The sequence below is a fragment of the Pundamilia nyererei genome, unplaced genomic scaffold (genome assembly GCF_000239375.1).
Source record: "Pundamilia nyererei isolate P.nyererei 1_Seehausen unplaced genomic scaffold, PunNye1.0 scaffold00001, whole genome shotgun sequence".
NCBI classification, from domain to species: Eukaryota; Metazoa; Chordata; class Actinopteri; order Cichliformes; family Cichlidae; genus Pundamilia; species Pundamilia nyererei.
This window is the reverse complement of record NW_005187402.1, coordinates 229543-241810: the sequence shown is the minus strand read 5'-3', so window position 1 is coordinate 241810 and position 12268 is coordinate 229543. Positions and strand designations below refer to the sequence as shown.

The 12268-nt window shown below is 44.9% G+C and overlaps 1 protein-coding gene across 2 annotated transcripts in view; it reads left to right on the top strand.

The window, feature by feature from the left end:
- Positions 1-3458: 3458 nt before the first annotated feature.
- The window catches only part of stard15 (StAR-related lipid transfer (START) domain containing 15), a 15589-nt gene continuing 6779 nt past the window's right edge, over positions 3459-12268 (top strand). For both annotated transcript variants that reach the window (XM_005719387.2, XM_005719386.2), the window contains exon 1: positions 3459-3623. In XM_005719387.2, coding sequence (XP_005719444.1) covers positions 3477-3623 — 147 coding nt within the window. In that variant the 5' untranslated portion in view covers positions 3459-3476. The remainder of the gene's footprint in view (positions 3624-12268) is intronic.

Here is a 12268-nt window from a genome sequence, read left to right as displayed (position 1 = left end):
CTCTACTTTCAAGATTAGGCTTAAAACTTTCCTTTTTGCTAAAGCATATAGTTAGGGCTGGACCAGGTGACCCTGAATCCTCCCTTAGTTATGCTGCAGTAGGTGTAGGCTGCTGGGGATTCCCATGATGCACTGGGTGATTGATTGAAGCAATAATTCTGAGTACAACACAGCTGAAACATAAATTTCAAATGTTTATGTTTTCCAATAACCAGTCATTAAGGAAAACGAGTCTGTTATAAACTAAGAATCTGCACAGACACATGTGTTATTACACCACACCTCATCCTCTTATCAACGTGTGTAAACAAACATAAAAATGTATGATTGTGTTATAAAGTTCAAACCGTTCAGCTCAGACCTGACCTTAAAACAAACACACACACACACACACACACACACACACACACACACACACACACACACACACACACACACACACCACACACACACAATAACATAAGATAATCTTAGAGTTTATTTATTCTAAAAGTTGGTATTTCCTTTACTGAATACATGAAATAAAATAAAATATAATTTTAATCAATAAGTCACTAAACTGGAAGCACTGCAACAGAACTCTCTTAGATCTAATAGAAACAAAGTAAAGCCACACTCAGCAATAGCTGGCAGCAGGCAGCAGGGGGCAGCACAGGCTCACAGCTCTGAAGCTGAATCAGTGTGAAGTCTGCAGCTCTGAAGCACGTGACACACTCACATACTAACTTTTAACCTTTACCCAGACACAGCACACTTTAAAAAAAAAAGCTTTATTTGACAAAAGGACAAGAGCAGAAAGTTTGATAGTGTCAGTATAGTTGTGCATTTCCATCATGACAGTGAGGACATGGAAGATAGAGACGAGTTTATGCTGCTGTCCTGATGTGGTCCAGATAAGACGTCGTTCCAAAACCCCTGAGAGTCACGTTTTATAGCAGTTTTAAGGACTTCTTTGGTAGGACACACCTGTGGACACGTCCTTCTTCCAGTTAATAGCAGAGATGAGGTGATTCCAACAGAAGACTGTATATGGTTAGGAACAGGATGGTCCAGGAACAGAGCTCTGACCGCTTCACCTACAGCAGAGCAGGAGGGTGGTGCTCATCCAGTCTGGGCCCGTGATGAAACACTGATTTTAGATGAGACACACCAAAGACATGTTCCCATGAGTTACAGGAAGGTGACGAGGTGTTCTTTAATTTTCAATAATTAAACACATAACGGTCTATAACAGTCTATCACAAGGAGTGTTTCAGAACCAGGAGTCACAGAATTGTGATTTTTTTCTTGTTGTTCCAGAAGAAATCGTGATGATGGGAGGAGTTATGATTTACATGAGCGACCAGAATAAGAAGACCTGATGATGAAAACCTGAAAGCTTAAAATACATTTTGTCAACATCATAATTACAGACAAGAAATTAATTTAAACCTGCGATTTTAGAAAGGATACGAAGAGGATGACATCACACATACTTGTAGGAAGCTCAATAATTGTTGAATCCAGCCAACCTTAAATGTGAAATGAACAGTGGGAGGAAGCCGGAGTACCCAGAGGGAACCCATGCAAACACCAAACACAAGGAGAACATGCAAACTCCACACAGAAAGACCCCGGCCTGATGGTGGAATTGAACTCAGGACCTTCTTGCTTTGTGGCAACAGTGCCAACCACCGTGCCACCATACTGCTTGTACCAAAGCATGAAATCTCATTCTTAACAGGAACAATAATATCTGAACGATATTTAATTTGCATTAATTCACATTTATTGGTGTTAAGAAGGAGACCTGATGCTGTTGAAAGTACATGAATGGTTTTAATTGCTAATGAAATTTGGGTGGTCCCCAGCGAGGCCCCGGGGCAGACCAGGACACGCTGGAGAGATTGTATCTGTCGGCTAGCCTGGGAATGCCTTGGCGTTCCCCCAGAGAAGCTGGAGGAGGTGGCGATCTGGCAGCGTCCCGTTGACCCAGATAAGCGGAAGAAGATGGATGGATGAAATTTGGGTGGGTTTCATCGTTTTAAAATAAACTTGCATCATCTGCCAAGCTTGTGCACGTATGCAGCACGCTGCTCTGAACAGACAGCACCACATGAGATCACACGCAGCTTTAGTTTGTACAGCACAAAGCACAGCAGCTGGAAACAGCTGGAGAAACCACAGCAAACCCAAAAGAAGCATTTTCAGAGACAGTCCAGCACTGAGTTCGTTACAGTGGAAATGACCTGAACTGGAAAATTAAAGTGCAGAAGTTAAAGGTTGGAGCCGAGTCCTGCAGGTTTCAGTGCACTGTCAGCAGGGGGCACACTCACATCACATCACACTCACTTATCCAGGTAATCTGTTTCACTGACAGATCAGGCAGTACCTGAACATGACACTCTGACCTTCATCACACTTTACTCCTCCTCTTCCTCCTCCTCTCTGACCTTCATTACAGACTCAGTTACATGATGGAAAATAACACCTGATCTGACTCACACGCACACACTTTGCTCCGCCCACTGCTTCACCTGGAGAACAGGTATCAGTTATCGATGCCTTCAAGAGCCTCTGGAAATCAAACAGTCAGCATTAAAGGAAGTGCTCAGACATATTTCAGCCCTCTGTCTCTCCACCTTTCAGGAGATGCCTGCCTTTACTTCAGCGTGATGGAGCTGACTCCCAAAAATAAATACTGAAACCTCAGCAGCTCCATCAGGGGGTCAGGGCAAACAGTTTTATGTAGGAACTATTTTCTTTCAACCAAACTACACCGTCTCACTGTCTATCTGCTGTACCAGGTGACAGGCGGAAACGCTGACTTGTGTTTTTAATCTAAAGCTAATCTAGAGCTCAGATTAGAGAGATTCAGGTAGCTCTCTGCGGCCGGGGAAGCTCACATTTCCAAAGGAACGTGAAGGCAGCACGCTGCAGGGCCTCAAAGGTGATGCGCGAAGACAGATGACTCCCTCCGCTCTGATTCCTGCAGCTCCTCGCAGGCAGGAGGAGGAAGACACACAGACAATCACATCTTAGTTACCATTGAGATTTCACCCCGCCACACCCATCGGATGGCGGGGTGAAATCTCCAAATGTGTGTGTGTTTGTGTGTTTACCTCTTTTTGTTGGTTTATAGCTTCTCTGTGTCTTTGTGTCCGTGTAAAAGTCGTATTTGTGCATCTCCTGTTGGTGTTTCTGTCCTCCATCTCATTGGTGAACCTTCCATCTGGACTACTTCAACTGTGCCTTCACCTGTCCAGCAGGTACTCAATAGGCCCCGCCCTCGCCGAGCCTTGTGGGTATTGTAGTGTTTGAGCAGCAGAGTGGGACCTCTTTCTCTCCGTCCTATCTGTGTGCTGGAGCAGATAAAAGCGGCATCATCAGCCGCTGCCGCTCACATCCCCCCGCCGGGACAGCAGCTACCTGTTAGTGGTGTGAGGGCGGCGCGCAGGCGCAGTGAGGTGCAAAGGTCGGTGGGCAGCTGATCGGAGATGCCGGTGCAAATCCCGGACGACTCGGACTTCTGTTCGTTCAGAGAGCAGTGCCTGAGCACGGAGGGCTGGACCAGCCGCTACAGCAAGGGAGGGGTGACGGTGTGGGGGCGCGAGGAGGACAGCAGCACCGTGCAGAAGCTCAAGGTGAGCCGCGTCACCGCTGACGCTTTTACTGCGAAAAGACCGCGCTCCTTCACAATAAAAGCAATACTCAAAGTAACTGAGTACATTTACTCCATTACTTCATCCCAGAGTTACTCTGGAAACATTATGGTGAAAGTTTCCTCTGAGAACTGCACGGGCTAGTGCAGACGGTCAGTTAGTCGGTGGGTTGGTTAGTCCGTTAGTCACTAACTACAGGGTTTGATCATGTGTCATCATCTCTTCAGAAAGTTTGATTGGTTGTTTTATTTTGGAGTTTTGAGGTCACCACGGTGATTCACAAAGATTTGATGCTGAAGCTACTGGAGTAAATGAGGTACTTGGACTGTAAACACAGAAACACATCCATCAATCAATCGAATGATCGGTGAAATCTGATCACTGATCAATCGATTGATGACTTTTACTGATTTATCTTTAAGGTGGAAACAGGAAGTTGCTCAGTGTAAACACCTGAAAGTTCCTGGAAGTGGTGCAACCTGTGAATCTGTGTTACTTTGGTACAAACAGGTGAAATCTACACCTGTCACAGGGCGTCAGCCTCATTAAAGTGCCAGCTGTCAGAGGTCCAGGTGCATTGTGGGTAAGAGAAGGGTTAACAGGCCTGCTTCATCAGAACTCCTGTTACGGTTCATGTGTGATGCTGCCCACCTGACAGGTGTCACCTGTACTTGGAGGCAGGTACCTCAGCAGCTCTGCAAACATTTAACCAGCTCTCCTCCCGAACCTGCTCAGCCAGTTTCAGCTTATTGACGACCAATCAGATCTTGGGAGCCACTGTTTGATGTGAGAACAGGGGCGGATCACAGTACTCTGGGTCCTGGACGCTGCAGTGGGCCCCCAGACTGCCTACATTCACTTTATGTAGTGTGTGCAGTTTTGTTTGGTGCTTTAAGACTCGAAACAAACTTGAGCGTTTGTTCATGTTTAAGTATTTTTACAGTTTCTAACAGGCTCTTTCGATCCTCGGAGTAAGCTTCATCTTTCAGCCTGTTAACCCACTCGCAGCCGCAAACTGGTGCTGAGGAAAGTCAGAGGTTCCTCAGCAAGAAGCTCCTTTGTAGGGTCTGTTTTTTTACAACATGAAGCTTCTCTGGGCAACTGTTGCTGTGATTTGGTGCTATATGAATAAAGGACGACTGAATCGGTTTTGAATCCAGATCCATGGTGTGCAGCTGGATCACTCTGATGGATGCAGTCACACCTGAAGGTTCATTTTCAAATACACAAAGAACATTTTCCATGAAGTTAAAGGCGAAAAGTGTGAAGGAGGTTAAAGCTTTGCTCAGTCACTTCTGTGAGGGTGGGTGGTACAGAACTCTGATGTTACAGCAACCCACTGAAGGTTTGAATCCCTACCTCAGGCTAGAGCAGCTAATGCAGCATGGGGACAGTGACGAGTGAAACCAAAGCTCTCGGCTTCAGTCAGAGCGACTCTAAATTTGAGGATTTCTGCAGAGGGAAAGTCGGATAGCTTGCTGGAGAAGGAGATTCTTCCTGAGAACAAGGGCAAACAGGTGAAAGAGGGCACCCCTGACGGGTGGGTCACTGGATATGATTTTGGTCCACTTGAGAAAAGTATTACCGAAACTGAATGTGGGTAACTCCTTGAACAGAGCTGACAGCAGCAAAGGGCCGTGCATCACACTGGAACCTGGGCCGGCCGCTCCCAGTCATGTGGCACTTGGTCACCTGCTACTCTTTACCTGTTGAGCAGTCCATCTTGTGATCTAATCTGAAATCACCCCCAGTTATACATACGCCAGCACCCAATGGGGACACTGATTATTTTGGGCTGTGCGCACTTATCAAGTTCTCCTTTGAAGTGTTATAACATACCCCCCAGAAGTCCTGAATGATCTCAATAACCTGAGCCGGTATTGTCCTGTGATTAAGTACTCTGCCACAATAGGTGTTAAAGGCTGCGTATATCACTTGGTCGGGCCATCTAGACTCGATCAAATTAATATCTGTAACAGTTAAGTGTATTTCTTGATCAAAAGCTTTTTAGATTTGCACCATATTGCATCTATTTATAACCTCTTTCATTGTTTCAGTTTCCTGAATCCGCCATCATTCCTTCCTGTAGTACTTACAGTCATCTCACTCCTCTTGTCCATCCCTACCATTGCACTGTGACTGGCTGTGGTTAAACAACACATGTGGCTGTACATTAGAACACAAAACATACAAAGGTTATTTAATAAAAAATGTTCTTGTAACTTAAAAATGAGAGTAAATCTGATGAATATGCATACAGTCTTGTTGTTTCGTGTTCAGCTGCTGGAAGTGTTGTAGCGAATCTGCAGGACACTTATGGATGGTGATAAATGAGCCAGGTGTTGTGCAGGTGGATGTGCACACCAGCATTTCCACACCTAAGGAAGAGAAGTGAAGTGAGCATTCAGCATTAAGGCTCACTCCAAATACCTTCATGTGAAGTTACCTGGTGACTCTAAGTTAGTTAAGTAGACCTACTAGTGAATGTGAGTGTGACCGTTGTCTTTCTCTCTGGGTTAGCCCTGTGATGAGCTGCCAGCCCATCCAGGTGTTTCCCACCTCTGTGATAGGCTCCAGCCTGGCCATGACCTGGATAAGAAGATTGGAAAGTTCTTGTTAATGGACCTCACTGAGCTGAAGACATTTTAAAGTTTGCTTGTGGTTAAAATGTGACACAGTCATTGGTCGTTGGCTGTAACTCCAGTTCTGAGTCTTGCCAGTTACCTGACCAGGTAATTGGTGTGTTTTGTTAGCGCTGCTGGTGTCTTGTTTACACCAAAGGTGTCCTCTGGCATCTGAGTCAAGACATCAGCGAGATGACACGCTTAGCTGGTATTTGGTGAATTCAAGGGACTTCTTTGGGTGATTCTCTCTCACGTCTTTTCTCTGGTGACCCAGGACCAATTACAGAAAGTCTCTGAGCAGACGGGAGGAAGTGTGAGTGCGAGGAGGAGTGTCTCTGTTCTAAGTACACAGAGGTGATGGTGAGGTGATGATGATGATTCCTGTGTGTAAATAATTCATAAACTCTTTGGAAAGCAGCGAGGCATTTCTTCTTCTTCTGCCTCATGACTAATTCAGAGCTGCTGATGGAGCCAGCGACCAAACAGGTCACATGATCACCTGCTGATTTACCTAAGTCACAGCTTCCCGTCATGTGAAAACCACAAAACCGAGATTAAAAACATTGTCCTGCAGTCTGATTCGTCTTCCTAGCACACGTGGATTCAAACACGGACATGCTTACTGGTTACTGGTTAATGGTTCCATGTAAGCTTTCTGCATGGCCCAGTCAAAAACACGGGCTGCTTCTTCACGTCTGACCTGCAGAAGCCCATCTATGTGGGGGTTGGGGGGTGTGATACTCCTGTTATCACCAGCTGAAGGGCGCTGTGGTAATTCTGGGCACTGACAGAGCTGTTTTACCTGTTCAGCTGATTTCTGTCATCTTATGTGACTGGCTGTGGAGTCTCTGCCGTTTGCGAGTCACATCTCTTGCTGCTGAAGGCTGTAAAGAGTAAATGAAACTTTCCAGCACCATAAATGACCTCGCCCTGCTGATGAAAGCTGGAGATGATGGGTGGAGGGGGACGTGTGGATGACCTCAAGGGGGAGGGGACGTGTGCACGACCTCGGGGGGAACTTGTAGGTCTTTGTAATCGTGGTGTCTTTATTTTATCTGAAGTAAATGAACCTCTGCTCGTCGTCTCCAACGTGCTGTGAAGCAAGGCAGTGAGTAGAACTACAGACCCTGGCTCAGCTCCTGAGTGAGCTGAAAGGTTTCCTGCAGGAGAGACGGACTGAGTGACAGACACAATGCCTCGGCGCTCGGGACTTTATGAATGATTAACGGCGAGCGGAGTCTCACTGATTGAGTTACACGGAGAGTTTACAGCGCTTGCCATCACCATATCAATGACCGCGGCTCCAGCACGATTACAGCAGTGGAAAAAAGTGACGTCCTACAGTAACAAACCATCTCACATGACCACTGTGAAACTCTGACAGGTGGAAATCTGGAGCTCAGATCTCTCCATGCCTACAGGGGGAAATTACAGTCTGGTGTTTCCTGGCTGAGAATATTTTACATGAACACTTTGGTTTGTCATCGTTCAGGCTGCGCTGCAACAACGATGCAAACAGTGACCAAAGCAGCAGAGCTGGAAATGGTACAGAGAAACTTCCTGTGGTCCACATGAACGGTCAGCTCCACGTTAATAATAACCTGCTCCACATAATCATTCACAGGGGGAGGTGGCAGTTGTCTGTCTGATTAATGTTCAGATGGTTCAGTTTGTTTCAGGCAGACAGAGGAGCTGATCTGGATTAGCTGGTGATCTCTTGTACAGTGGGGCAAAAAAGTATTTAGTCAGCCACCGATTGTGCAAGTTCCCCCACTTAAAATGATGACAGAGGTCAGTAATTTGCACCAGAGGTACACTTCAACTGTGAGAGACAGAATGTGAAAAAAAAATCCATGAATCCACATGGTAGGATTTGTAAAGAATTTATTCGTAAATCAGGGTGGAAAATAAGTATTTGGTCACCTCAAACAAGGAAAATCTCTGGCTCTCACAGACCTGTAATGTCTTCTGTAAGAAGCTTTTCTGTCCCCCACTCGTTACCTGTATGAATGGCACCTGTTTGAACTCATCATCTGTATAAAAGACACCTGTCCACAGCCTCAAACAGTCAGACTCCAAACTCCGACATGGCCAAGACCAAAGAGCTTTCGAAGGACACCAGGAAAAGTATTGTAGACCTGCACCAGACTGGGAAGAGTGAATCTACAATAGGCAAGCAGCTTGGTGTGAAAAAATCAACTGTGGGAGCAATCATCAGAAAATGGAAGACATACAAGACCACTGATAATCTCCCTCGATCTGGGGCTCCACGCAAGATCTCATCCCGTGGGGTCAAAATGATCATGAGAACGGTGAGCAAAGATCCCAGAACCACACGGGGGGACCTGGTGAATGACCTGCAGAGAGCTGGGACCAAAGTAACAAAGGTCACCATCAGTAACACACTACAACGGCAGGGAATCAAATCCCGCAGTGCCAGACGTGTTCCGCTGCTGAAGCCAGTGCATGTCCAGGCCCGTCTGAAGTTTGCCAGAGAGCACATGGATGATACAGCAGAGGATTGGGAGAATGTCATGTGGTCAGATGAAACCAAAGTAGAACTTTTTGGTATAAACTCAACTCGTCGTGTTTGGAGGACGAAGAATACTGAGTTGCATCCCAAGAACACCATACCTACTGTGAAGCATGGGGGTGGAAACATCATGCTATGGGGCTGTTTTTCTGCCAAGGGGACAGGACCACTGATCCGTGTTAAGGACAGAATGAATGGGGCCATGTATCATGAGATTTTGAGCCAAAACCTCCTTCCATCAGTGAGAACTTTGAAGATGAAACGAGGCTGGGTCTTCCAACATGACAATGATCCAAAACACACCGCCCGGGCAACAAAGGAGTGGCTCCGTAAGAAGCATTTGAAAGTCCTGGAGTGGCCTAGCCAGTCTCCAGACCTCAACCCCATAGAAAATCTGTGGCGGGAATTGAAAGTCCGTGTTGCTCGGCGACAGCCCCAAAACATCACTGCTCTCGAGAAGATCTGCATGGAGGAATGGGCCAAAATACCAGCTACTGTGTGTGCAAACCTGGTAAAGACCTATAGTAAACGTTTGACCTCTGTTATTGCCAACAAAGGTTATGTTACAAAGTATTGAGTTGTATTTTTGTTATTGACCAAATACTTATTTTCCACCCTGATTTACGAATAAATTCTTTACAAATCGTGGATTCATGGATCTTATTTTTTTTTTTCACATTCTGTCTCTCACAGTTGAAGTGTACCTCTGGTGCAAATTACTGACCTCTGTCATCATTTTAGGTGGGGGAACTTGCACAATCGGTGGCTGACTAAATACTTTTTTGCCCCACTGTAGCTCTGTTTGCCTCACACGTGATGCAGAAACTCATCAGGTCCAACAAAACACCAGAACTGCAAATTCGACCCTGATGGACTTAAAAACTCAATACAGCAGGTAACCTCATGGAGGAGACTGGAGACGACTGCAGTCTGGTTATTACAGAGAATCAGAGCCAATCACAGCCTTCAGATTATCAGGGATTATCCTCACTAACAGATGAAGTTTCTGTCCCTGTGCAAGGAATAAAGTCTTGGGCTGATAATATTGGTCGACTGTGTTAGATAAGAACACGTGATTAGTTTTTTTGGAGATTTTGTGGGAACGATGAAATCTTCTAACCTGAGCTGAGCTTTGTTAGAAACCTCGGTCTGAGTTGGTGAAGCTGCTGAAATAAGGAAGCTGAAGATGATCTTTTGTGTCATCACAGTAGAAATGGAGCAGATGTTAAATGTCTAACTATAAAAGAGCAGAGGACCTGAGATGGATCCTTGTGGAGCTCCCTTTAGGATGACTGATGTCCGAGTTTGAAGATGGTCTGAGCCTGAAAGAGTTCAAAAAAATAAAACCGGATGCTAAAGCACTGAAACCTGAGAACACCTGATAAGGTCAGAGCAGAGAAAGTGAAGCTGCTCAGGTTAGCTGCTGAGATGCCTCTGAGCAACACTTGATCAGGTGTCTCCTCTGCTAACAGGTCACTTTGGTTTATCCCGAAAAGACCCAACAGGAAACCACACGAGAGCTCTGAATGAGGCGGATTATTCTAAGATGTTGGCCTTGCAGCACACAGCACTGTTGTGATTTGGCGCCATTTGAATAAAACTAAATGGAAGCCGCTGGTTCTTTTATTCAGAAAACACAGGAATCAAACTATTATCAGCCAGAACCAGAAAACTGTGATGTCACATAAACCGCAAAAGAAACTGAAGGGTTTCTCTTGCACCGCCCCAACACTGCAGTTGTGACACTGTGAAACTGAAATCATAAAATATAAAATCTTAGTTATTTAAATGTATCTGTCAAGTATTCCATGTGTGTGCGTGCGTGCGTGTGTGTGTGTGTGTGTGTGTGAGCACTTTTTAAGACAAGAATCTATTACAAAGTGTTTTTCAGGGATATTAAAAATAACAACATATTACACAAGATTATTATCCAAATGTGTGCCTGAATAGATGTTTTCAGCCACAGAGCCACTGGTGCACAGAGGGGGAGATGAACTGTTCCACAGTTTTGGAGCTGAGATTTAGACAGCATGATCCCCTCTAGTTTTCAAACAGCTCCGTGGAATTACCAGAAGACCACGATCTGTAGATCTAAGGATCTTATAAGGATGATATAAGTTGGGCTCTCTCCTTGTAAGGCAGTCAAAGTAAGAGTTTAAACTGGTATCCGAACCAAACTGGAAACCAGTGCAAAGATTTTAACAATGAAGTGAGAATTTCTGAGTGATTTAAAAGTGTTACTGCAGCATTTTCAACAGCTTGTAGGTAATTTATAGAAGTCTTTGACAGATGGGAGAAAGGAGCATCAAAATATTTTAAGCGGGAGGAGATGAAGGCATGAACAAGCCTCTCTAATTCATTTATGGAGACAGCAGTTCTGAGTTTAGTGATATTTCAAATTCAAATTCAAATTTTATTTGTCACGCACACACAACCATACACAGTATGACATGGGTGTGAAATGCTGTACAATGCCCGACCATTAAATGACAGAAGAAAAGTTTTACAATATTTACAGTTTACTACAAAATTTACAAATTAACTTAGGAATTTACAGTAAAGACTGTGCAAATAGCAGAAGAGATTATAAAGATTATAAATTCTAGGAATTATGGGATTATAGGAAATGTGTGGTGGTGCGTGTGGTGATGTGTGGGAGAGTCTAGTCCTACACCTGGTTCAGGGCCCGAATAGCCTGGGGGAAGAAGCTCCTCCTCATTCTCTCTGTTTTGGCCTTAAGGGAGCGGAAGCGCTTCCCAGACCTCAACAGTGAGAAGAGTCCATTGTTGGGATGGGAGAGGTCCATCATAATCTTCCTAACTTTGGACTTGCACTGCTTGGTGTAGATGGACAGCAGGTCAGGGAGCTCTGATTGATATTTCTTAAGTGGAAAAGCAAGAGTGGGTCACAGACTTCATGTGAGCATCAAAAGTCAAAGATCAAAAATCAAGATTTTGAGCAGCATCTTTCACCATCAATGAGAAAGAACCGGGATGTTGTCTAATTTGGGGCTTAATGAAACAGTTTCGTCTGCATTAAGCTGCAGAAAATCGTTTGCCAATTGTCTTAAGACTAATTGGTAACTTTATTGTCCCCAATGGGAAACGGATTTGCAGCATGTCCACACATCAAACAACACAAACATTTAAAAAATTAAAGAACAGCCCAAGTTTTATCAGTAACAAAGTGCAATAGTGATGGCAACAACACTTATAGGTTAGCTTTAATAACCATCATAGCAGGTATAAAAGACACTCTGTGGTCTCGTCACTGCAGGCACTTTATACCAACGACCTGAAGAGAGGATGTTCAGACCATCCTCTCAGACATGACAGATGTTTCCTTCCTCAGCACCTGTCCAGAAACTGGACCTGAGACCTCCCTGAAATCTTACTAACCGGGTTACCAAGTCTGGTTGGTCAAGGACAGATTACTGTAGCCAAGCAATGGTACTAAAAAAAAAAAAACCC